General features: G+C 40.9%; 1 protein-coding gene and 1 long non-coding RNA gene across 3 annotated transcripts in view; one reads left to right on the forward strand and one right to left on the reverse strand.

The window, feature by feature from the left end:
- gdpd5b (glycerophosphodiester phosphodiesterase domain containing 5b) overlaps positions 1–27,663 on the forward strand; it is an 81,366-nt gene that overhangs the window by 21,885 nt on the left and 31,818 nt on the right. For both annotated transcript variants that reach the window (XR_008810517.1, XM_056283435.1), the window contains exon 2: positions 5,418–5,597. Coding sequence is in view for 1 of the 2 variants with exons in the window: in XM_056283435.1 (XP_056139410.1) it covers positions 5,481–5,597 (117 nt within the window). In the remaining variant the exon portion in view is untranslated. The remainder of the gene's footprint in view (positions 1–5,417; positions 5,598–27,663) is intronic.
- On the reverse strand, positions 25,395–26,483 carry LOC130115673 (uncharacterized). The gene is made up of 3 exons (XR_008810518.1): positions 26,351–26,483; positions 25,825–25,882; positions 25,395–25,680 (listed from the first exon to the last, which is right to left on the reverse strand). It is a non-coding gene; the product is annotated as an uncharacterized LOC130115673 (long non-coding RNA).

The following is a 27,663-nucleotide window of genomic DNA, read 5'->3' on the forward strand; positions in this document are numbered from 1 at the left end:
TGGTCTTTGTTAAGACCAGTCTTTAGAATATCCTTTATGTTGGTTGCATCAACCAAACTTCAGCTTAGTCTTAACTACGCCCGGTCTTAGTGATGCGCGTCCATGTGAATGGAATGCCCACATGATTGTGGTTATTGCCTAGCAGCATGCATTGCTAGGATACATTGTGAAATATCTCCCACTGTCTTGCTAATTTGTAGCTAATCATTTATAATTTGTGGCAATCTTATGGAGGATCAAAGAAAAAGAAATGTCAATTTCATGGTCATTGAGATAAGAAAATTAATATAGCTGTACAGCCAGCACAAGAAAATGCTGACTGCCAAGCAGTCCACTTAATAACAAATAAGAAGAAACAGTCGACTTGGAGAGAAATAACAGAGGCCATAAATGATTGTTAAATGATTTTTATTTAGTTTGTTTGTTTAATAATAACTATTTTAATAATACCACGCAAGGCGATGGCTTGGTGCCAGTGCCACCCTGTGTATGACCTGACAGGCATTGGCCATATGGACGCTGATCATGTCTCCAACTTGGTTTTGAAACACACCGTTTGCATATAAACAAAGTTCTATTAGCAGCTGCAATGTGGATGACAACACTGTGTTGTGGTCCAACACAAATAACAAGTCCAGTGACAGCTCTTCAATAAGTTCATCTTTCTTACCGATTCAAAACCTCTCAATCAGCTCCTCATTGTTGTATATGTCCAAGAGATTGTTTTTGTCCCTAATAACTCTCTCCCATCTAAAAGCCCACTCATTGTAAAGTTGATATACGTGACATACCATGATCAGTGTTACAAGCTGTGTTGTTTAAAGCTGTTGCTTTTCGAAATGGCCTAGATTTTGACTTTACGCCTGCTCCTGATTATACGTAAGGTTCACACCCGGTCTTAGTGAGAAGAGGGCTTTAGCCTGGATGGGGCAAATGACTTAACTATTAGGTCAGACTAAGAACACCAAGTTATGGCCGACTTAGCTTAAGACCAGGCGTAAGCCCTTTTGGTGCAACTGGCAATCCACCGAATCCAAACTTCGGAGCTTTTTGTTATGAAGAATTCATCAACACAGGAATACACGGTATTGCATGTAATCATGTTTATCTGTATGTTACTATGGGTTGTGGCCTCTCGCGTCCGCAGACTGTTGACCACCCCTCTTATTTCCACGGACACATTTATGCTCTGATAACAAATAAATAAATTGTCCCTATGTGTGAATGTGTGTCAGCCCTTTGATGGCCTGGCGGCCTGTCCAGGGTGTCTCCCCACCTGCCGCCCAATGATTGCTGGGATAGGCTAAAGCATCCCCGCAACCCTGAGAGCAGGATAAGCGGTTTGGATAATGTATGCATAGACATTTTTGCTCTGATAACATCAATATTTCCTGTCAGCTGCAGATTGAATTAAGGTGTGTGTGTTTTGCAGCTGCAGTACCAGCATAACAGGCTCTCTCAATACCTGTAGAGGGAGGTGCATGTGTTAAAGCAGTCAGCAGGGCTATCGTTTTATTATTTCTATTATTGCTGATTATAGTCTTGGTGCTGAACCAGCAGCATCCTCATTGGAGGCCTTAGTAATTTACCTGATCACTTGCACCCAACAGAATTTAAATTCGTCATAATTTCATAGCCAGTACACCAGTGCTAAGCTACAGTAAAATGGGTTGATTTGATTTGATTGAAATTATTTGAGTCAGGTTTTCCCAAACATTATGAGGATGTTGATCATGATAATAATAATAATAATAATAATAATAATAATGTCTATGAAAATAATGATGATAACAACATCATCATCGTCATCATCATTGTCATGGACACTATTTTGGTCCATTTCAAAACGCAGCACACATGATGTTTATCAAACCAAGATATGGTATGAGCAAGATGTGACATCGTGTAACATTTGTTAACTTCTTGCCTTTTTCATTTTTAGCCTGCACCATCAGGACAGACCGTACACACTTGGTGCCTTTTGGACCAGACATTTAGTGCCAGAGCCAGAGGGGATATGTATGTATTTATAGTCAATGTGCTTAAATTTGACGTTCAATAGACACTGGGCTCTCCAAGGTCTTTTTTCATTTTGATTTGATTTTCTTTGGTCTCTGACCCTGAACATATTGATGAAAGCTCCCACTAGTCTTAGTTGTCATTGGAAACGGGAGCTGTGAATGTGGTTTAATTTGAATTTGAAGTTGAGACTTGGCGTGGCATCAAAGGTAAGGTGTTTTTCAAGTCAGTGTGTGTTTTTTATTACAATGCCATGCATGGTGAATTAGCAGCTCTTGGTACCAAGGGTTTTTGACTTTGATCTTGCAGGCTCTGGTGCATGAATGGCTCTATTGTACCCTTGAAAACAACATTTCACTTTCAGTGATCATTTTTGTCTGCATTATAAATTGCATAGTTACATTAGATATTGTTTACAGCTAGTAGTTTTTGTTTTTTGGGTTTTTTGTGATCATTACAAGCTAAATAATCACTACCAGTCATTCCTTATGCCTCTTAGCCAAGCGGGCAACCACTACAGCTGATGTGGAAGTCAAGGCGGAAGTGCCTTAAAAGTAAACAATCATGATTTTCATAATTCTCTCTCTCTCTCTCTCTCTCTCTCTCTCTCTCTCTCTCTCTCTCTCTCTCTCTCTCCCTATATATATATATATATATATATATATATATATATATATATATATATATATATATATACACTCACTGGCCACTTTATTAGGTACACCTCGCTAGTACCGGGTTGGACGCCCTTTTGCCTTCAGAACTGCCTTAATCCTTCGTGGCATAGATTCAACAAGGTACTGGAAACATTTCTCAGAGAGTTTGGTCCATATTGACATGACAGCATCACGCAGTTGCTGCAGATTTGTCGGCTGCACATCCATGATGCGAATCTCCCGGTCCACCACATCCCAAAGGTGCTCTATTGGATTGAGATCTGGTGACTGTGGAGGCCATTTGAGTACAGTGGACTCATTGTCATGTTCAAGAAACCAGTCTGAGATGATTCGAGCTTTATGACATGGCGCGTTATCCTGCTGGAAGTAGCCATCAGAAGATGGGAACACTGTGGTCATAAAGGGATGGACATGGTCAGCAACAATACTCAGGTAGGCTGTGGCGTTGACACGATGCTCAACTGGTACTAAGGGGCCCAAAGTGTGCCAAGAAAATATCCCCCACACCATTACACCACCACCACCAGCCTGAACCGTTGATACAAGGCAGGATGGATCCATGCTTTCATGTTGTTGACGCCAAATTCTGACCCTACCATCCGAATGTCGCAGCAGAAATCAAGACTCATCAGACCAGGCATCGTTTTTCCAATCTTCTATTGTCCAATTTTGGTGAGCCTGTGTGAATTGTAGCCTCAGTTTCCTGTTCTTAGCTGACAGGAGTGGCACCCGGTGTGGTCTTCTGCTGCTGTAGCCCATCTGCCTCAAGGTTCGACGTGTTGTGCGTTCAGAGATGCTCTTCTGCTTACCTCGGTTGTAATGAGTGGTTATTTGAGTTACTGTTGCCTTTCTGTCAGCTCGAACCAGTCTGGCCATTCTCCTCTGACCTCTGGCATCAACAAGGCATTTTCGCCCACAGAACTGCCGCTCACTGGATATTTTCTCTTTTTCGGACCATTCTCTGTAAACCCTAGAGATGGTTGTGCGTGAAAATCCCAGTAGATCAGCAGTTTCTGAAATACTCAGACCAGCCCGTCTGGCACCAACAACCATGCCACGTTCAAAGTCACTTAAATCACCTTTCTTCCCCATTCTGATGCTCGGTTTGAACTGCAGCAGATCGTCTTGACCATGTCTACATGCCTAAATGCATTGAGTTGCTGCCATGTGATTGGCTGATTAGAAATTTGCGTTAACGAGTAGTTGGACAGGTGTGCCTAATAAAGTGCCCGGCTAGTGTATATATATAAGGATAACACTCCTAGCTGCCATAATACTATGCAGTCTTCCGCCCAGCTTTGAAATTGTGCAGAAAAGTGTCTGCCCATAACACCACTAACGGATAGATGGTGAATCATCATGTTTATATAGCATTCGGTGGCATTTGCTACAGAATCTGTATCTATATGTTGTTATTCATATTTTCATTACAATTTAGCCTATTCTGACATAGTCCACTGAAGGTAGTGACAAACCAGAAAGTGAGTTGATTTACACATTAATGGAATGACCTCTGGTGACGTCACTGGCGGAGTTTTCCCACACAATTTTGGCAGGAAAGTGTCTGCCAAAAATAAAATACTCATGTTTCTTAGCTTTGCATTGATTGTCCTGATTTTTTTTTCTCAATCCCATACAAAAATCCACGTGCATTTACTGATGTGTTCACACTCTGATGTGCATGCGCACATGTGCAATGGCACAGAAGCAAGGCAGGGGAGAGCCCCTGCACGCATGATCTAAGGACAAATTACTTTAAAGTCCTTATATGTTCACAAATTGTGTCATAATCTCTCCCAAATCTCCAAATTACACGTACTTTGGTGTTTATAGCTGAAACATTCTTCTTTTTTTTTCACATCTCGATTCTGTCATGTAGTCTGTGTTTTCTGCAATGCACAAACCATAGGACCCTTGGCATGGAGGTGTGGATCCCTTTGCAGCCTTAAACAACAACACCAGGGTTTTAAAGAAGACTTTGAATATGATGTGTAACAGTTGTGTGACATGATAGATTTTTTTTTTGGAGGTTTAAGATGAAGTGGGCCACAGTGACCGTTGAAGGGAGTGTTTCGGGAGACCAGCCAGGAAGGAGTTGCAGAGATGACTAAAGCTTGAAAAAGCAGTGGAGTTCCCAGAAAATTAAAATCTGTTTTGATGGCGATGGTATCGCTAACTCACTACCTGTTTTTTATGTCCATTAGCATTGTTTTTTTTGGGGTTTTTTTCCCCTCCTTTTTCTCCACAGTTGTACTTGGCCAATTACCCCACTCTTCTGAGCTGTCCCGGTCGCTGCTCCACCCCTTCTGCCAATCCGGGGAAGGCCGCACACTACCATGTGTCTCCTCCGATACATGTGGAGTCACCAGCCGGTACTTTTCACCTGACAGTGAGGAGTTTCACCAGGGGGACATGTAACGCGTGGGAGAATCACGCTATTCCCCCCAGTCCCCCCCCCAAACAGGCGCCCTGACCAACCAGAGGAGGCGCTAGTGCAGCGACCAGGACACACCCACATCCGGCTTCCCACCCGCGAACACGGCCAATTGTGTCTGTAGGGACGCCCGACCAAGCCGGAGGTCCATTAGCATTGTTAATAGATTAGCTACACTCTTCAAGTACTGAATGGCTTTGTCTGTAAGTCTGTAGGTTGTCCCTGATGGGTACATGCATATTGACACTGGCACTTAACACTCTTGATTTCCTTGGATTGTCTTCCAGGATCCCTGGCTGTCAGTGGGATGTTAGAGCTCTTGAGGTGGAGCCAGGACTGACTGAAGGAGCATGGTTAAGCACCAGCCGCTGCAGGTCTACGAGCGCCAGCTATGTTTGTCCTGTATCACTGGGATTTACGGTTGCCGCTGGAAACGCTACCAACGTTCTCATGATGACACCACCAAGGTAAACTGGGATGGATAAGCATTTTGAAGGTGAAACAGTCAAAGGAGAATCTCTTACTTAAAGCTGTGTGTAATAAAAGAATAGGAATGGGAATGCCCACTAGTAATCAACTCACAACTGCTAGTGGTTGTGTTATCACATCCATCAAACTTAACAAATTAACCAGTGTACACCAGTATGTTTGCCCATTGCATCTTATCAGTCATGGGACTAAAAGTGAATAGACTACATTTGACAGATAGCCATAAAAAAAACAACACATGCTAATATTTCTAAATAAATACATATCGGCAGCAACTGTTCAATTTTGTAGCTCGAGTTTTATTTTTGCCCTTTTAACTCTTACCTACACTATTTAAGTGTACAACAGACAACTCATGGAAATAAATGATAATTACTTCAATGAGCTTGGACAAGGAAATGCCTCTTCAGTAAATGGCCAGATACTGAATGTCCTCTTCACATAGTAGAAAGGCAAGCTTGTCTTTTGAAATTGCAAATTTTTTAGTGTGTACTGTGCTACTGATCAAACCCTGTTGTAATGTGTAGAAAGAAAAGTAACTGAAAAGTGAGTGGTTGGATAACTGTCAACGTTATTGTTTTAGTCAAAGGCAGGCATGTGTAGCAGTGCTCACTCATAATGCCTCTCAGTTCCCAGAGAGCCGACACTGATCTCAATCCCTCAGCATTGATTTATTAAGGACCATTACCCCTCAACAAAAATATCCCCGTTGCTGCTCCAATAGCACATAACTTTGAGCTTTCCTCACAAAGGTGACCTGGGAATTATTACAGTGCTCCCTTGTTTCTTGTCTATCAGTGCTCCCAGGAGCTCCCGAATATTAGATTTTTAATTACTTTTGATTATTTTGATCCTTTTCTGTAATTAATCCTTCTCTTCAAAATCTTTGTCCGTCTAAAGGAGCTTCATGCGATAGCACAAGTCTGCCAACGAGTGCATGCAGGATAAATATTTCAGTATCATAATATTGTGGTTAATATCATGGTTGGAGGGTTGTTGGATGACATTTTATCTCATTCATTTTATCATAATTAAAAGGATACAATGAACAGCCTGTATGAATATATTATGGTTTCCTTTTAGAAGGCTGTGAATCCACTTTATATAAATGACTATGTGATAAATACCTAATTTCAAAGCACAAGTCGTCATACAGCAATAATGTCTATGGCTCATGTTATTCACTCCCAAACAAAGTATATCCATATTCTTGTTTTCTAATAATAGGTTTAGGCCCGGCATGTTGGAACATGCATCATGTTCTGCACAGGATGAGCAGTGTGTTGTGACCTCTCCCCTATCTCGGCTATTCTGCTTGCAAAAAGGGCACATATAAGTTGTTTTGTTACTACAAATGCACACATACAGACCCCTGTGTTTGCTTACACAGACACACACACCCACACACATGCTTGAATCATATATGTATATGTTTGAATAAATAGACAACAATCTAGGAAAGCAACATTGAGAAGACAAATAACTGTCAAGCATGTCACTCAGAGTTGTGGCCTCACCACAGATATATTAGCTGCAAATATGTCAAACAAATAAATCACCTTTTAATCCACATTATGGGTTGTGAACATGCATAAACACATAGATGGGGAAGGCACTTGTGTTTGACAGCTCTGAGCCCATAGAAAAAGTAGTGCAGAGCTAAATGAAAGAGATATAGATTTTTCCTTCCTTTTTGACACATGAACTGGACATCGTGCAGCTCTGTTTCCTGTTGTGTGTGGTTGTGTTTCAGGCCAGATGATAGGATAGCACTAAGTCAGCATTCTGTGTTCATGGAGCTCATCCTTTGTTTTGGCTATAGCAGTGGATAACAACATGCCTTGTAGCCAAGTAGAAGCAGCAGTCAGCAACATGCTATCCACCAGGTTTGGGTTAACTTATTTTCAGTTGCTGATTTAGGAATCGGATTTTGTGCAGTATTCATATACTGGCTTATATTTTCTCGTTGCATTTTGAGTGAAAGGCTACAGAGTACCAACCCTGTATCTGCACTGATGTTGCACATATTCCTCTGAGTGCAGCTGTGCATCTCTTCTGCTCTACACAAATACATTTCCTCTTCTCTTGTGTGTATTTTCTTTTTGATTTTTCATTTTAGTATGACAGCTGACATTGGGTTCCCATACGTGATCAGAAATGTGGAAAAAAAATTGACTAATTTTTGCACTCACTTTTTTTTTCAATGCAATGAAAATGTTAAAAAAAACTTCTTTGAAACAGTTCAAGTGAACGAATGAAATGTGATAGTCAGTGTGAGGCAGCAGAGCAGTGTGCCTGAACCCCATAAAATCCTGACCATGGTCTTTATAAAGAAGGTGAGACGATACAAAATACTAAAGGTTTATTTGCAAATAGGCTCCCAAGGGAACAGTAATCCACTTTTGTGCTAGAATTTCACATGTACCCTGTCCACCAAGGTGCAAGTCGGTCTCCTTTGTTGTAAAGCTTTTCCACTCTGCCTCTGAATTTTTTTTTTCTTAGTAAGTTAAAAATGTACACTCACACTCATTGTGTGAACCAGTAATGATATTCCTTTGTTTCGCTTGTGCTGTACAATGCTACATTTGGAATACAGTATGAAAGAAATGAAAGTATCACTTTATTGATTTGCAGGACTGACATTTAATGTAGCTCCTATAGCCGAGAGCTATAGTGTGAGAGTGCCACTCTGCAGAGCTGGACATGCAGGCCAGTTTTATTGCAATTGCTCCTGACAGACACTGTAAATAGTCTTTCAGCATACTAAGCTTAAAAGAATAATAACTCATCTCAGACAAAGGCGTCCATGACTTCCTTATTGTTCCTCATATTTCCCAAGGTCCTCAGCTGCTGTTGTTGAAATATACAGTGTAAAATCCACTGTACCAAGTGTCTACTGTAGACGATTGTATACCCAAAAAGCTGTTGTTTTCCACAGTTGCACCTCCCAGTAAATGGGGAGGATTTCACAAACAGCTACATCTTTGACGATACCAGTATGCCTTCTGCGACCAGTCGAGGACAGGTATCAGCTACATGTAACTGGACCTGAAGAAATCACTGGGGCGTGAGAAGTGACTGTCTGGCATTGAAACTGGACTCTTTCATGACCTGCTGGTTCAGAACAGAGAACTGCCGTTTCACTCCTTTCTCATCTTTGCGCCCCCATAATGGGCAGACCGGCATAACTGACTGTCTTTGTGCACTTGCGTCCATTTCTGGGAGAGATTCTTTGTAAGAGGACGTTGCACGTCACTTGGTGCAAGCCAATCAGGCCCCACAGTAATAATTGAAAGGATTTCCATTTAGTCAGTCTTTACCTTACAGTTACACAAAGACTTCAAAAGTAGCATCCAGCCAACCTGCACTGCTGTCATATAGGGTGGCGTTGTGGTTTTCTGTGACCTCGGTCTGTGAAAAGACAGTGGTTGATATCTCTAGATGCGAGACGCAAGCAGTTGTGTGGGAAATGATAGACGTACACGTCAATCACATCACATCCCAATGTCTCACACCTGTATTTCAAAGAGGAATTTAATCCACATGATACAAATTTAATACCTGGGTATGTTTGTACGTTTCCTCTTTTCCTTATTCTGCTTTTCCGCCCTCATCTCTTTGCTTATATCATTTGCCCCCCAAGATTTCAGTATCGATGCTTTTTCTTTCATATGTTCTATTCATTTCTGATTGGACATTATAGTTTTCCAGCCACCCTCCCCTCCCGGGTTGTTCCTGATCACATGTGCATGTTTTTTCTTCAATGTGCCAATACTGCAGGCACATTCCTAAGTCAGAATTTAACAAGTATTTATGACAGGTCATGATATTCCCAGAGATGCATAATAACTGCAAATGGATGGTGGCGGTTTTTTTTTTCCAAAATTCAAAGTGCTTTTGTTTGTGTGCGATGTGTTTGTACATCCATGAATGGATGGGCATGGGGTGGTGATTAATGTGATGAGATGTAAGATGATTAGATTGGAAGGGCGCCTGCAGGCTTGCTGAAGGGGATAGTGACTGTTGATGTCTTTAAGTTAAGAAATGCCATAACCAGGATATCCCCAATAATGTTGATTCATCATTTCAGATTTCCAAGCTGTTGCAGTATTTGCATCGCTTTCCCCCCCTTTTTTTTTAACTAAATGACCAGTAACGTTCCAGTAACCACATCTAAACAATATTTTTTTGTGTAACAACACTTTATTTCTTCGTTATTTTCTCTGAAATGCCCCCTCATTTAACAGGATTGAACTATCACACCCACCCATCAGCCTGACTCAGAAAAAGCATAGAGGGCGTTTTTCCTGTTTGCTGGCCTCCTCTCTTCCCTTTGCTGCATCAATTCTCTTTATTTTATTCTCCTCTCATTTCTCTCTTTTTCCCTCTCTCCTTGATCATTTGCCTACTCTCTCTCTCTCTCTCTCTCTCTCTCTCTCTCTCTCTCTCTCTCTCTCTCTCTCTCTCTCTCTCACTCTGTCTCTTCGTTACTCCTTCTCTCTCTCCCTGCCCCCTCTTCCCTCTTCAATGTGATGGGGAGTCATCAGTAATCCCTGCCTGTCTGTCAGTCACCCTGCGATTCACATGGGAGCCTCTTGTTTATGTAAAGTAACTGCCCACTGCTTTGATAAGAACATTTCCATGCAGAGAGTCTGCCTCTGCATTCCTGTCTTGCAACAAGAGGAAGGCAATTATGGGCCACTAAAACCTTAAATATCATCAAAGCACCTTAAATCAGATGGTCTCAAGTTTTTCAAGAATGTTCCTTCTCCCTTAGTGCACCATGTCTTTTCTTCATTTGATGTCGACCTAACACTCATATATTACATATCATAACTGCAGATATACAGAAAGAGCAGACAGGACTCAAACAGCACTTGTAAATAATTCCTGTTGTTCTTACCTCAGGCAGCTTTGACTTATCCTGAAGGGATAATATGAGGTGTCAGATTTTATATAGAATTGCGGGAAAGTTGTCTGAAATAATTGATAATGAGAATCGGTTACCTAAAATTTCTTCCAAAATGAGGTCTGAAATATTTGATATTTGTATTTGATGAATATTTGAGTGTTATTTTTGAAAATTAGCTTTGATTTAAAATTACACTTTACATTATCAAACAGTTTGATGTGATGAACCTCAGCTAGATTCTTAAATATAGCATTTTTGCATATATAGGCAGATATTGTGATATATACCTATCGTGTAAAATTTCCTCTGATTAGCATGATATTGTAACGATCACGGATGACTGGGCTGCCCCCCTGAATTCGCTACAATATTTTCCAGCCCACTGCTCTTAGCTACATAGATCACAGCTAGGATGGGTTGATTTGCAGTAAATGAATTTCCCCAGCTTTATTTGACTATTCCCAATTGTTGGTGAAGGTGTACAGCTGTGATGGTTAATAGAGGTTGCCAATGAATTCAAGTATCCAGGAGAAACTGCTGCCTTGCTGGTGTGTTAGCTTTGGCTTGCACGTATGCAGATGAACCACCTTTATTTTTGTTACTACAGTATAAATTGAGGCTATGAGTTTTTGCACTCCTATTGCTAAAGAAAGGATTTTGGATTGGGTTGAACACCTTATAGTATAGTCAGGTAGAAACCTTGGGATTTTTGCACAAAGGCTGCTTTTACCATTATTCACTTTGAATTAAAATGTACAGTACATACTGTATTTGTTGTCCTGTGGCTTTTGCTTGTTGATCTGTGATAAGCCTCTTCTTCTTCTTCTTCTTCTTCTTTCTCCTCTTCCTCCCATTTCTTGATGTCTTCTGCATCTTCCTCTGTCACACCAAACACCTGCATATCCTCACTCACCACATCTATAACCTCCTCTTTGGCCTTCCTCTTTTCCTCTTCCCTGACAGCTCCATTCTCAGCATCCTTCTCCCAATATACCCAGCATCTCTCCTCCGGACATGTCCAAACCATCTCAATCTCACCTCTCTTGCTTTTTTTCCAAACTATTTAACCTGAACTGTCACTCTAATATACTCATTTCTAATTCTGTCCATCCTCGTCACTCCCAGCAAAAATCTTAGCATTTTCCAACTCTGCCTCTGCCTCCTGTCTTTTCGTCAGTGCCACCGTCTCCAAGCCATACAACATAGCTGGTCTAACTACCATCTTGTAAACCTTCCCTTTAAATCTTGCTGGTACCCTTCTGTCGCAAGTCACTCCTGACACTTTTCTCTACCCACTCCACCCTGCCTGCGCTCTCTTCTTCACCTCTCTTCCACACTCCCCATTACTTTGAACAGTTGACCCCAAGTATTTAAACTCATCAATTTTCTCCACCTCTAGACCTTGCATCCTCCCCATTCAGCTGTCTTCTCTCTCATTCACACACTTCTTGCTCCTACTGAATTTCATTCCTCTTCTCTCTAGTTTATATGTTGACCTCTCCAGGCTCTCCTCAACCAGCACCCTACTCTCTCTACTGATCATAATGTCATCCGCCAACATCATAGTCCACGGAGACCCCTGCTGACCTTTTCCACTGCCTGTCCATCACCATTACAAACCCAAAAGGGCTGAGGGATCCTTGATGTAACCCCACCTCCACCTTGAACCCATCTGTCATTCCTACCGCAAACGTCACCACTTTCATACTGCCCTTCATACGTATCCTGCACCACTCTGACATACTTCTCTGCCACTCCTGACTTCCTCATACAATACCACACCTCCTCTCTTGTCATTCTGTCATATGCTTTTTCTAAATCCACTAAGACACAATGTAACTCCTTCTGACCTTCTCTATACTTCATCAACGAAGCAAACATCGCATCTGTGGTGCTCTTTCATGGCATGAAACCATACTGCTGCTCACTAATCGTCACCTCTCCTCTTAACCAAGCTTCTGTTACTCTTTCCCATATCTTCATGTTGTGGCTGATTCCATTTATACCTCTGTAGTTACTACAGCTCTGCACATCACTCTTATTCTCTAAAATCGGTACCAGTACACGTCTTCTCCACTCCTCAGGGATCCTCTCACTTTCCAAGATTGTGTTAAACATTCCAGTTAAAAACTTGACTGCCATATCTCTTCAACATCACCATGCCTCCATAGGTATGTCAATTAGCCATATGCGCAAACTAATCCAGTGAGACAAGTAAATTCTTTATTAGACAGTACCAGCCTGTTTCATGCCATAAGCAGTCATCAGCTGTCCATTGTTGACCATTTACAGTTGATGATTGCTTATGGCATGAAACAGGCTGGTACTGTCTCATAAAGAATTTACTTGACTTACTGGATTTTATTTATATATATATACACATTATATATGTGTGTGTGTGTGTGTGTGTGTGTGTGTGTGTGTGTGTGTGTGTGTATACTGATGTTAGTATATATGATTTTTGATTTATCTATCCAAATATGCTGTAAAATGTCCAGTTATGTAGCATTTATTTTTAGAGAGGAAGTGTGTGTGTGTGTGTGTGTGTGTGTGTGTGTGTGTGTGTGTGTGTGTGTGTGTGTGTGTGTGTGTGTGTGTGAGGGTCTCTCCACATTCTTTTGGGCCTTTGTCAACTTTATTCTTCTCCAGTCTTAGGTGTCATGAAATCATATAGACAAAATTTAACATTGCTAATTGTATAAGTTGTTATTTTTAATCAGCTTTATTGTAATTTAGACATCTCCTCATTCATAGGTTTTGAGAATATCCCACATTGGACAATGACTAACAGATTATGTCATATGTTTTTCTGTCCAGAGTTTCTTGGCCTAAATTAAAACAGATCTACCAAATATATCTACTCTTGCAACTATCTTTATCGACCATATGCTGTATGTTTCAATTATGCTGTTATCATATTAAACTAATATTAATTCAATCAGTTGTTTCACCTAACATTTTGGTTGAGGTAGCTGCAATATGTCCCGTCCTGTACTAAACCTTCAAACCCTTTGGCCAGGTGTGGATGGATGTCCAAGGACTATGTTCTTACCAAGTTCCAGACCCTAAGGCCATTGTCTACAAAATTAAAGGATAAAAGTGAGTCTTTGGTAAAATGTTAGCATAGGAGTCGATAGTCACTTTCTTCCCTATCAAAATCAAGGTCAGTTTCCTTCATCATTTAGTCTAGGCAATATGAAAAAAATATGTTTTTTTTCCCATTCTAGATATGTTCAAAATCAATTACACAACACCTACATAAAACAAAGACTTTCCATTTAGACCTATTTAAAGCCCTTTTTTTTATTTGTCACTTGGAACGCAGTGCTTCCACACCCCTGAAGTATCTGGTGATATCATGGTTACTAACCGGCACCGTCTGTGTCTTCTGTCATGCCTAAGTCTCACAGCATACTGAGAGGTTGTTTTTTTTTAAAATTTTACCATTCAAGTCTTAACCATTTACCATTTATATGTTTTCACTCCCTCACATGGTAGTGATGCCATTAGATGTTGGTTTAAAAGGGACCAATGGCTAGCCAACCTTCTACATGCCAACAAGGACCTCATTTGTAGCCTTGAAAGTATAACTCTAGGTAAAATTAGTAAAGTATTCGTAAAATTTTCTTGCCGAGATATTTTCTTACAATGCATTCCAGTGAACTCTCCTACTACTACTACTACTTTCGGCTGCTCCCGTTAGGGGTCGCCACAGCGGATCATCCGTTTCCATTTCTTCCTGTCTTCTGCGTCTTCCTCTGTCACACCAGCCACCTGCATGTCTTCCCTCACCACATCCATAAGCCTCCTCTTTGGCCTTCCTCTTCTCCTCTTCCCTGGCAGCTCCATATTCAGCATCCTTCTCCCAATATACTCAGCATCTCTCCTCCACACATGTCCAAGCCATCTCAATCTTGCCTCTCTTGCTTTGTCTCCAAACCGTCCAACCTGAGCGGTCCCTCTAATATAATCATTCCTAATCCTGTCCTTCTTCGTTACTCCCAGTGAAAATCTTAGCATCTTCAACTCTGCCACCTCCAGCTCCGCCTCCTGTCTTTTCGTCAGTGCCACTGTCTCCAAACTATATAACATAGCTGGTCTCACAACCATCTTGTAAACTTTCCCTTTAACTCTTGCTGGTACCCTTCTGTCGCAAATCACTCCTGACACACTTCTCCACCCACTCCAACCTGCCTGCACTCTCTTTTTCACCTCTCTACTGCACTCCCCGTTACTTTGGACAGTTGACCCCAAGTATTTAAACTCAGATGTCTTTGTCACCTCCACTCCTTGCATCCTGACCATTCCACTGTCCTCTCTCTCATTCACGCATAGGTATTCCGTCTTGCTCCTACTGACTTTCATTCCTCTTCTCTCTAGTGCATACCTCCACCTCTCCAGGCTCTCCTCAACCTGCACCCTACTCTCACTACAGATCACAATGTCATCCGCGAACATCATCGTCCATGGAGACTCCTGCCTGATCTTGTCCATCAACCTGTCCATCACCATTGCAAACAAGAAAGGGCTAAGAGCCGATCCTTGATGTAATCCCACCTCCACCTTGAACCCATCCGTCATTCCAACCGCACACCTCACCATTGTCACACTTCCCTCATACGTATCCTGCACCACTCCTACATACTTCTCTGCAACTCCTGACTTCCTCATACAATACCACACCTCCTCTCTCGGTACTCTGTCATAAGCTTTCTCTAAATCTACAAAGACTCAATGCAACTCTTTCTGGCCTTCTCTATACTTCTCAATCAACATTCTCAAAGCAAACATCGCATCTGTGGTGCTCTTTCGTGGCATGAAACCATACTGCTGCTCGCTGATCGTCACCTCTCCTCTTAACCTAGCTTCTATTACTCTTTCCCAAATCTTCATGCTGTGGCTGATCAACTTTATACCTCTGTAGTTGTTACAGTTCTGCACATCGCCCTTGTTCTTGAAAATCGGTACCAGTATGCTTCTTCTCCACTCCTCAGGCATCCTCTCACTTTCCAGGATTGTGTTAAACAATCTAGTTAGAAACTCCACTGCCATCTCTCCTAAACATCTCCATGCCTCCACAGGTATGTCATTCCAGTGAACTCTGATGGACAGTAAATCAGAAAATAATGGATTATGAATAAGGTTTTCAGAGGGACTGCTGTCTCCATTAATACTGACTGGGCGAGTCTAAAATAAAGTTTTTCTCCCTTCTCCATATTATTTCAAATGAAAGGGAGAAGACAGGTTACATACAGCAAAAATGCTAAATTATTGAGCCAGGAATCAATAATTCAAAAACAGGGTGCAGTTCAATACAAAGAAAGTGTTTATAATGTTTTAGGAACACCCTCACCCAATCGCACACACTTTTCTACAGTGTGTGATTGGTGTGTGTATGTGAAATGGCTGTATTGCAAATGAGTGGACCAGGCCTGGTGTGAAATGCCACAAGCTTATTTGTGTGTGTTGGAGAACATGACAGGCTACGGGGGGAGATAACACCATGAGCAGTGTGTTTTGTTGTTTAGTATGATCCCAATATGTTTTCATTTCAAATTTATATGCCTTTATTAGGGAATTTATGCTTACCTTGTGTTTGTGTTTTTGTGTGTGTACGTGTGTGTGCATGCCTGCATGTGTTTATTAGACAGCGTTCTGAATTGGGGCCGTTATCTCTGTACTGTAGGATGGTTTCAAAATGAGTCAACCTACTGTTACCACTTACATCAATTTGTCATAGAATTGATGGGTGTGTGCAATGTGTCTGCTTCTATTTCTAAAGCATTTTAAGTGTTTGAGTCAGCTTTTTTCTCTTTTGGTGTTGGGAGCTTTTGAGTACATTGCTATCAATATAATTGAATAGCATCTCATTAGCCTGATGTAAGTACCGTTTGTGCTGTAGTCCTCACTACTGTAGCGTGGCATGGGACTGCAGATTAATGTGTGTCTGTTCAGATTTGTTCAAGTGTTTGCTGAAGCGTAGATGTAATGAATTATGCCTTTCAAGTGGAATCCACATGCATACATGAGTAATGTGAAGGCAGTGTCCTAAGCAATCTGTAACTTCCTTTTTTGGCCTCTGCTTTTTAACTTAAAAGTCCCATGAAACGCCATGTGGCCTGCCACAAACCTCTGCAATTTGATTTATTTGACTGTCTTCGAATGATTAAGATTTGGTGAAGGAAGGGAAATTGACTTGACAAATTATAGCCAATAATGGCCGGGCATTTTTAGAAGGGTATGGACACTTATATGCAGTTGACTACAGTATTTCCTGGACTGCAAGTCACACCGGAGTATAAGTCTTGCTCAGCAAAAAAAACTGTTGTTGGGAGCAAAAATACATATATAATTTGCTTTAGTGTATAAAACACATTTATATGATGGTAAAGTATAGAGACCTATGAAGGACTGTTTTCTTAATGCCACTCCCGCAAGGTGCATGTCCACTCCCGCTCACACCCACAAACATTCTGACCATTCATGCCTGCACAATAGAGTTCCATTGATTTAGTGTCTTCTCCTGTACCGCATGGAAAACATGTTATTTTACTGTGGAGTATTAATAAAGAGATGCAGTCAGCAATAACATAGAGACATTACGTTCTAGTGCATAATTGCATTCATGCGAGTGCAATAATAAGTTATTCAAGTGCAACAAGAACACCTATTCTAAGGCAAATTTACATTTTAATGATCTAATTTACTTATTTTAGGACATGTGTTGTTAACTAGTTGTTTGTTTTGCTGAGGTTTAATTTTGTTTAATTTCCATGTCTTTTAATGCACTGATCAGCATTGTATTCTGTACAATGACAATAAAGACGTTCTATGCTATTCTATTCTATTCCATTCTGTGTCAAAAAAAAGCCTTTCCCGGTGATGAAGTCATACGGCCGAATGTCACTACAGCAAAATGCAACACATTTTTCAGTAGTGTCTTTTTTAATATGTGCAGACAGAAGTGCTTTGTCTTTGAAGGAGAGCTTACTTTGACTGGGAAGAACGGAGCAGGTATGTCGCCTCAACCCGGAGGTGCCAGATTTGTGCCCATTGTAGATAAATACTTTTGCATATTTGTCACAACCAACAATGCCCAGTTCATTTCTGTCTTTGTCAGTAACAACTGACAAATTTTTCCAAATGCCAGACGTGCCTTGCCTTGTTTTTGTAATATAATGACCTACTTTGATCTTCTTTTCAACTTCATTTGTTGACTCTATCTTTCTGGTTAGTGCTAGCTAAATCCCTGGACCTGCAGTTTACTTTTTGACCGCCTGCTCCCACCTGAAGCAAAGTTAAAACTGCCCACTACCACGAGATTTGGATTGGTATCCCACAGCACTTGCAGGATGCCAATCCAAACACAGTCCTCTAATACAGTATTTTAATTTTATGATATATTTTATTTGAGCAATTATTTTGTGCATGTACACATATGATATCCAGTGCTCATTTTTCAAGTACGCAACAAATGACAAACAAAAAGAAAAACAACAGAGTACTAAACAGCAACAGATGCTTAATGCAAAACAGATATTAGATGAATATAACATATTGCATATTAATGGTACAAAACAGCTTAAGCAAATACAAAAATAAAATAAAAATATCTTCCCCCACTCTCCCCATCCCTCTGCTACTGAATGGCTGATTAATAGTGAAAAATATTAGTTGCAGGATTAGCTAGTTGTACTAGCAAGGTAATGAATAAGGGGTAACCAGGTTTTTTCAAACAGTGAAACTTTATCTTTTAAAAAATATCTTATTCTCTCCAGATGTAAGGTATTTGACAGGTCGCTGAGCCACATCTTAGTAGTAGGGACCCCTTTTTCTTTCCAAAACAAAAGAAGCAACCTCTTTGCTGAAATAAGGGAATAAGAGAGAAAGTGTTGTTGAGAGGCAGTCAGATTGGTCTGCGTATCAGACCTTCCGAGAATGATTAAAAGAGGGTCCGGTTCTAACTGGGTGTTGATTATTTTAGACAGTATCTCAAATATTTCTATTCAGTAGGTCTGTATCTTTGGGCAAAGTGCAAACTATGTAGCAGAGTACCTTCAGCTGACTGACCTTTTTCACATAAGGGTGACACTTTGGGATAAATCCGGTGTAGCCTAACTCTGGAATAATTGAGTCCGAACAACATTTTTAGATTGGATAAGGCAGTGTCTAGCATTGCTTGAGCATGTATGTATGTATGTGCTTTAGGCTTCCCTCACAAATTTCATCAGATATCTGCAGACCCAATTCTTCCTCCCATTTTGTCTTAATACCTTCTGATGAGAGTAAGTCGACCTGCTGTAAGGTGTCATAAATAAAGGACAAAGGTTTTCTGAGCTTGATGGTCTTTTAAGGCATACATCTATCATTGAACAGTTGGCTGCCTCAAATCCTGGTAGATGTTTTTGAACATAATCCCTTACTTGCAAATACCTAAATATATTGTTTCCTGGGAGATTGTGTTCCTCCTGGACCTGAGCGAATGAAGCGAAAGAACCATCAAAGTACAAAGCACATATAGTGTGGATGCCAGCCACCTTCCACAATCTGAAAGTACCATCCAGGTTGGGTGGGGCAAAAGTAGGATTACCAGCTATTAGAAGGGCAAAGGATAAGGGTTTAATATTAAAGTGAGACCTAATTTGTTTCCATATACGTAACATGCCATGTATAACTTGGTTGGAATCATACATTTATTTATCTAGTTTGGTGGGAGACAACAAAACAGCCTCTATGAGAAACAGGTGGCATTCCTACTGTTCCATTTCGACCCATCCATGCTGAGGGGTTGAGTTATCCAGATAGAAGGTGAAGACTCTGATGATTGATGCCCAGTAATACAGTAAGAAATTTGGAAGTGCTAATCCCCCGTCCCACCTTGGCTTACAAAGGTGTGTTTTAGCTATCCTGTGTTTATTAGTTCCACAGGAAGAGAATTATGATGGAGTCTATATTTTTGAAAAAGGATTTAGGGAGAGAAATTGGGATGTTTTGGATTAAGTATAACAATTGGGTAGAAAGACCATTTTAATGGCATTCACTCTAACTATCAAAGATACGGGGAGAGTTTCCAAAATTGTATGTTCGCTTCAAGCCTTGCCATCGGGGTGGGGGTGGGGGGGAATTAGCCTCAAATAAGGAGGAGTAGTACTTTGTAACCACAACATCTAAATATGTAAATTTGTCAGTGGATAACTTAAATGGAAGTGTGTGCAGCCAGGATGTATCACTGAGATGAATGGACATCAGTTCACTCTTGCTCCAGTTGACTCTATAACCTGAGAAGCCGCTGAATAGGTTGATTTTCTCTAAAATTAGCGGAATCATAGTCTGGGGTTTGGTTATGTATAGGAGAACATCATCCGCATATAATGAGATTTTATTTGTTGTTCTCCCTGTATTATATCCATGTAATAGGGAGTCTGCCCTGATACTCTCAGCAAGAGTCTCCATAGCGAGCGCAAATATTAGCAGGGAAAGATGGCACCCTTGTCTTGTCCCCCTGGATTGTTTGAGGAGAGGAGACATTGTTTGATTGGTAAGAGTTTTTGCAGAGGGTTTTTTATAGAGAAGTTTGATACATGATGTAAAATATTCACCAAGATTAAATCTTTTGAGAACTTCGAATAAGTATGGCCATTCGACCTGGTCAAATGCTTTTTCCGCTTCTAATGAAAGCACTACAACATCCTCATTTGACACACTAGTGGATTACAAAATATTGAATAGGGGCCTAAGGTTAAAAAAATAACTTCTGCTGGGAATAAATACAGTCTGGTCTAAGTGGACCAGTTGGCCCAGTAGAGGGTTAAATCTCTTAGCCAGGACCTTGGCAAATGTTTTACCATCTAAGTTTAGTAAGGATATATGACGATATGAACCAACTTCCCCCGGATCCTTACCCTTCTTATGTATCACAGTGATAACCACCTCTGTTACTGTACGGGGCAGGGTGCCGTCGGCATGAGCCTGCCCAAACATATGTAAGTAAGGACAGAGGACCCCAGCAAACTTTTTATATATCTCACTTGGGAAGCCATCTGGGCTGGGGGCTTTGCCATTTTTAAGTGAGGAGATAGCATTTTGTACTGTATTTTCAAATTGAGTCACAAGATTAAACAGTGCCATCTAGTGGCCATAATTGAAATGCAGTATATTCGTTCAGATGAGTAAAAAAAACAACAAAAAAAACAGTGACTTTTAGTTCGGGAAATACAATCAATTTTGTGGTATAAGACCGCTTATCTTCTTTTTTTTTTATCCCCTCCCCCCTTTTCTCCCCAATCGTATCTGGCCAATAACTCCACTCTTCCGAGCCATCCCAGTCACTGCTCCACCCCCTCTGCTGATCCGGGGAGGGCTGCAGTCTACCACATGCCTCTTCCAACACATGTGGAGTCAACAGCTGCTTCTTTTCACCTGACAGTGAGGAGTTTCCCCAGAGGGACATAGTGCATGGGAGAATCACGCTATTCCCCCCAGTCCCTTCCCCCCCGAACAGGTGCCCTGACCAACCAGAGGAGGCGCTAGTGCAGTGACCAGGACACATACCCACATCTGGCTTCCCACTTGCAGACACGGCTATTTGTGTCTCTAGGGACACACGACCAAGCCGGAGGTAACACGGGGATTCGAATTGGTGATCCCTGTTTTGGTAGGCAACGGAATAAACCGCTATGCTCCCTGTGTTCCCCCAGATCGCTTATGAGGTGTCAGGCTTGCACCCCATTCATTGGACATTACTTTAGTGTACAAAATATTGTATTTTTCAGAGAAAAATATTATTTCTATAAGCACAGCATTAAAACACATTTTTTCGAAGAATTTCTCGAATGTAGCATAGATAAGAGGTAACAAATGAAAATAAATTTTTCCTATTATAGGTCTAAGTTTCAATACAAGGAAACATGTTGCTCAGCAAAAAGTGTTATTAGTAGGACAGGGAGTCTGCACATCCCCAAAATACCTTGTTTAGAAAGCTGTTTAAAAATGTTTCCCCCTGAAGACATTGAGGTGTAAAACTTCACCTATGTTATATTGTGCATCATCAAGCTGTAGATTGCAGGTTCTAAACGTTACTATGCAGCTGCATGTAGTAGTATACAGTTTGTGGTGTTAGAAAGAGCTGCTTAAAGTATTACTGAGTGCATATTCTCTCTTTTTCAGCTTCAGTTGTTAAATGAGTTGAATCATAGCTTTTTTGACATTTTAACAATCAACTATATAATTTGAGAGTGATGAATGTACCCCTACCCCAGCACTGCTTCAATATGAGTTGCTCTAGAAATACCCTGTCTGAGTTAAAAAATAAAAATAAAAATAATAATAATACATTTTAACTACCGAATGTCTTTCAATTACATCTTTCCATCAAACTTAATTTGGTTTTAATTTAATTAAACTCTCAAGCTATGCAAGGGGAAGTGTGTTTTTTCTTATCTGAGAGTTGTTACATGGCTTCCAATTCAGTTTTATAGACCATGATTCACTGAGCTCTGACGGACTTGATGTTTTGAATGATGTTGTTTACACAGCAAACGGCAATGTTTTAATGCCACAGCGTCCATCCATGCCACGGGGGTGATGTGCCCCCGACCAAAACGCTAGGGTTGCAAAACGGTAATGTGATGTCACCAGGGCAAGCCAAGTCCTGCAGGCCTCGGCTGCTGGGAAACGAGCAGATAAACAGGAACAGAGGCTAACTGACAAGCTGCCTATTGAGACACACTGTGGAAGGTTTTATTTCTGAGCTTTTGATACACAGACTGACTGGAGGCGACAGAAGAATGTGATCAGTGTTGTATTACTAAAAATTGGATTAATACTATTGCTAAATCTGTTGTATTACACTTCTTGCAAGATGTTAGAGAAAAAAAATATAGCAAAGTACCAATTAAAATAAGAGATTCTTATAGTTTTGTGTGATCAAGTGTAGTTGAATACCTTCTTGTATGACGGAAAATATTAGGCCAGGGAACTTGTGGTGCAGCTTTGGGCCTGTGTGTACTTGGCAGAATATTTTTGAGTCTTTGAAAAAAGCTAGCAGAGATACCACCTCGACATATTAGTTTATCCAAGCCATTGAGTCATGGCTTAAATAAAGTTTACCGTTTTGCTTTAAAAAAAAACAATTAATTGACGAAGAAAATAAAACTTTGTACAAATTTACCCTTTTTTCAGTGTTTGTTACTTTATTGCCCCTAGCAACCCCTGTCTCTCCAGAGTACCTCATAGTCTGGTCAGTTAAGGGCAAATATGGGGTCAAGGCTGCAAAAAGTCATTCACATTTGAGCCAATGTTTTTCTGTTAATTTAGGGTCCAATAAAGAAAAAAATGCAAGGAGCCCAAAATTTTAGGTGGGGGAAGTCTCTGAAATGGCCACGCCCACTTTTTAGGCCTGGAAATCAGTATCTCGGCTCCTGAATGTCGCAGAGAGCTGATCATGGGCTCAAAAGAAGCAGAAGCACCACATTTATATAAGCATTATGAACAAACATATACCCCAAAACCTTTACTTTTTCAGGTATTTACAAAAAACTAATTTTCACTGGTCACATACATGGCCACGCCCACTTTTTAGCCCTGGGACTATATCTCAGGCTCAGCTCTCGGAGGTTGCCCCGAGTTGATATTGGGCTCAAAAGATGTGGAAATAACTATTTATATTAGTGCTCTGAACAAATATACTGTATGCCCTAAAACCTTCACGTTTTGAGCTATTCATGAACATGTTCTTTTTTCCATTGAATTGATCAGCAGCATGCAATCAACTTTAGCCAAATCTGTGCAAGAAGGCTATACAGTTTGTTTGAGTAAAAGTGTTACATCTACTCATGGAGTGCTAGTATTCAAGTTGACTCTTTGTTATAAGAGGAGGAACCCAGTAACCACCAAAGAAACAAAGCAAACCATGTGAGGTCCAAAAAAATCTTTATTTTAACCTCACACATCCCATCAGACTGGATTCAAACACTTGCTGAGGCACTTGCAATAAATGAGACATTTCATCCCTCTGCCAGCACAAGAACATGAGGTACACTTATTAGATCTGCAACTACACACCCCTGTTACTTGAGACAATGTATCTCTTGTGGAAACTGTGCTCCACCTGATGAAGAGTTCCTCTCCTTCGGTAGTCCAACCCCATTCAATGACAGGGGGACAAGGGAGTTGTAGCAGGCTGTTTCCCCACAGCCATCCTGCCTGGAATGTAGCTCTCAACAGATGCTGTAGAAGCGCATCCTGACTTGGGGGTAGGTCTCTCAGCTCATCATTAACTGAGTGCTTGAACAGCTGGAATCTGAGCTCATCTATACTGACACAGTTGTACAGTCCAGTCTTGTTGTACCAGCTCATTACCCAGGGCTCAATAACTTCCATGCTTTCCTTAACTGTCTCGATACTAGGGCAGCAACTTAGTCCTCTCAAAGCAGCAGTGAGTTCTGTGGACTTACTGTGGTTTATCCAGGCTTTGTATTGAGCAGTCTTTGAGTGGCCAAAGAAGGCGCTCACAGAATCACAGCCACTAAAAGAATGGAACACAGGCATGGCATCGGCCACATCTCCACCAAGCTTCTTGTGTGCTTCTGTGATTGAGTAGAATTGGCGTTTGCCAGGAACTGCAAAGTCAACTATAAGTTGCAAGTCATTACATACTGATAGGAACTGTGTAGTGAACCCTAGTAGGATGACTACCACATCGGAGTCGACTGTTCTAACTGTAACTGACTTGATCCCCTTGTTTAGCATGTGCATCACATGGCAAACGATGCGGTTGTCAGCCTCCTCAAGCATATCTATGCTGTCATAAAGCTGGATCTCGAAGCTTTCGCCGAAGTTTGCAAGCACCTTTCTGCCGTAGGTGATGCTGAACTCCTTGTCCCAGTTCCACGCTTGTGCCTTAGCAATCCTGGCGAACATTAGATTCAGGGCTACTTTGTTGTCTACATTAGACAGAAAAGCTTCAAAGAATTGCTTAGATTCTGGCATGGTGTCATTCTCACTGAAAGCCATCTGTGAACTACCTGCTGATCCCCGGTTCTTCCTAGTCGCAGTCTTGATACTCATATTCTGGTAGAGGTCAGCCACAATGTCAATACGATTGGCTTTCTTCTCATGACCGATCCTGGCAATGCTGTTCAACACTTTGATTACAAAGTCTTGGAATGTCATGCCTTTGGTGAGAGACTTTGCCATGATTCGTACTTGCACAGACAAATCTATCACAAGTCCTTCTGAGGATGTAGATTGAACTTGTACACCGATGTCCTTAAGAATTTGAGACTTTTGGCTATGATAAATATCTCCATCCTTTGTTGACAAGGCGTCGGGTAAACCTGAAATTGAAATGAATAGTTAAGCTAAGTGTAACTCTTGGGCTTACTGTCAAATCAATTAACTTGAATGTGAAATTGAATCAATGAATATCACTGTATTAAAAATCTGGTAAGACTTAAGTAACATCTAAAATATTTGAATAACTGACTTTATATCAATTAGTTTCACCTGTGAATTCACCACCAAATAACTTCCTTGTCTCTTCTTCTCTTGATCTGCAGGCCTCCTTCAGCTTTGCAAAGGTTCCTTTGGGTGGCTTGATTGCAGGGCTAGCGAGTTGGACTTTTGCACATGAACTTGGGAGTTTCAGGGCATTTCGTGAGATGGTTGCATTGACATCCTTCTTACTTAATACAATTCGCTCCTGCACAAACTGGTCATGCTGAGTTTTGCCGACTGTAAAGACAAAACTGGAGTCTTTACTTATGACATCTGGGAAGGGAATGGATGAGTTCAACCTCATGAACTGAGCTGGCTGGCTCTTCACAATAGAAGCAAAGTTCGGCTCCAAACGCAAGACTAGGCCCAGCCTTTGCTCGTGTGTTTGCCCCAATAGTCTGGTGATCTGCAAGGTCCAGTTCTCTTTTCCGTTTACGATCCTTCGCACAATTGAAATGGCTGTTATTATAGCGATCATAGCAACTCTTGTGGATTTTATATCCATCCTGTAAAGTTTCTGCATTGACAGCTGACAGTCTCTGTGAAAGATTGATATCCGCATCATTGGTGATCAGTCCGGATTCCTCAAACAGTTTTACTTGGTGAAGCAGCTTAGGAGCTGTGACAGCAGTTATGTCCCTTCCACCAGATTCCTGTCATGAATTTAGAAATGAAATGTTGGACTCATTGCTGTCATAAACATTACATTACTGAAGGAATACGCATGAAAACTAACACTGTTGGACTCATTGATGTCATAAACATTATACTACTGAAGCACACACGTGAAAACTAACCTTGCAGACAATGCACAGGGTCTTGTTCCCTAGTTCCATAGTTAGGATGGGGGATCATCTGATCATGGAAAATCAGAACTAATTTAAACTTGATTTTTCTGTACACAAGTTTGTAACAGAGTGATGTTTCACTGGTATGGCACAATACATCCACCCTCCCACAAAAATAGCATGCAATAAACAATGTTATTTATTCTTCTGCATAGATACAAAATATAGTCCAATAAAAGTGTGTCCAAATATAGCATAATAAAAGTGTTGTTACTACAAATACTTTCACCCTTTCATACCAGCCAACTAAAAATGCCCAAAATTAACCAACATGTGTAGAGCAAGCAGACACACAAACACCAACTGTCCAAAAGTAGGTAATGCCTTAGCCAAATACTACAACTGTGCAACTGTGCTGTCGAGTGTATCGAGCAAGTCATGCTTGCAAGGCTAGTTAGGCCTACACATATGAGCTAAGGTGAAAATAATGTTTTACAAGGTAAACATACAAAAATAAAACAACACTGTTCCTTACCATCCATCCACGAGGTCAGGAACAAATTAACTCACTGATATGAAGGCCAGATGAGGCATGCATGTCATATTTTGGCAAATGTTTACAGTAAACTAGCTTTACTGAAACATGTGCACTTCTGCTTCCTTTCCTGTAGAATCAACCACTTGATAAACAAACAGCGCCAATTTGTAATTGTGGTCAGAGGCGGCATTACATCCCAAGTGATAAGAAGAACCACAGACAACTAAGATATTTTCTAAACTCATGATTCGTGTGTGTATTGTGCTTCATGCTTTATAACATAGGCAGTGAATGAGATTCATGTCAAATATAGCTTTTTACAACCTTCAGGAGCTGATACGTGAAACGTGACCAGTAAAAATTAGTTTTCTTACAATATCTGAAAAAGTAAAGGTTTTGGGGTATATGTTTGTTCATAATGCTTATATAAATGTGGTGCTTCTGCTTCTTTTGAGCCCATGATCAGCTCTCTGCGACATTCAGGAGCCGAGATACTGATTTCCAGGCCTAAAAAGTGGGCGTGGCCATTTCAGAGACTTCCCCCACCTAAAATTTTGGGCTCCTTGCATTTTTTCTTTATTGGACTCTAAATTAACAGAAAAACATAGGCTCAAATGTGAATGACTTTTTGCAGCCATTTTGCCTTAACTGACTAGACTATCAGGTGTAATCTATCATTGTCCAGGGGGTCAGTTGTCTATGTGTGTGTGTGTGGGGGGGGGGGGTAGGTTAACACTGTGTCTTCTCAGGAGCACATGTCCTGGGTTTTTCCAGTTAGTGATTAGGAATCATGGGAACCAAAGGCTGGTGCAGTCTGATCGATGTGTAAAGCTGTCTAAAACCCATGCACAAACCCCTGGAAACTCTGAGAGACACACACACACACACACACACACACACACACACACACACACACACACACACACACACACACACACACACACACGCGCGTATCTACCTGCCTCAGTCATAAAGTTTCAGTGTAACTTTTTTCTTCTGTGGTGGCTTTATGAAGTGTGAGGATGTGTGTAACTGTACGGTGTATGTGTGAAGCTTGGCATTGCCTGGATGGAAAAGAAGAAAATAAATTTAAAAAGATACAGTGGTTGTTCTGAAAGGTGAAAAAAAAAGTTGAAAGAGCAGTTTTTGCCGACGGGGTTGCTCCTTACTGCTTCTTGCAGCAGTGGTCAGCCCTATATGATTTGGACCGTATCCATTTAATCTCACGTAATGTGACTTATCGCATGATAACATGTTTTGCAACACTTCTCATATTCATTTTAATAATTTTGTCCAAATATGACAGAATA

The sequence above is a fragment of the Lampris incognitus genome, chromosome 7, assembly GCF_029633865.1.
Source record: "Lampris incognitus isolate fLamInc1 chromosome 7, fLamInc1.hap2, whole genome shotgun sequence".
In the NCBI taxonomy this organism is placed as follows: Eukaryota; Metazoa; Chordata; class Actinopteri; order Lampriformes; family Lampridae; genus Lampris; species Lampris incognitus.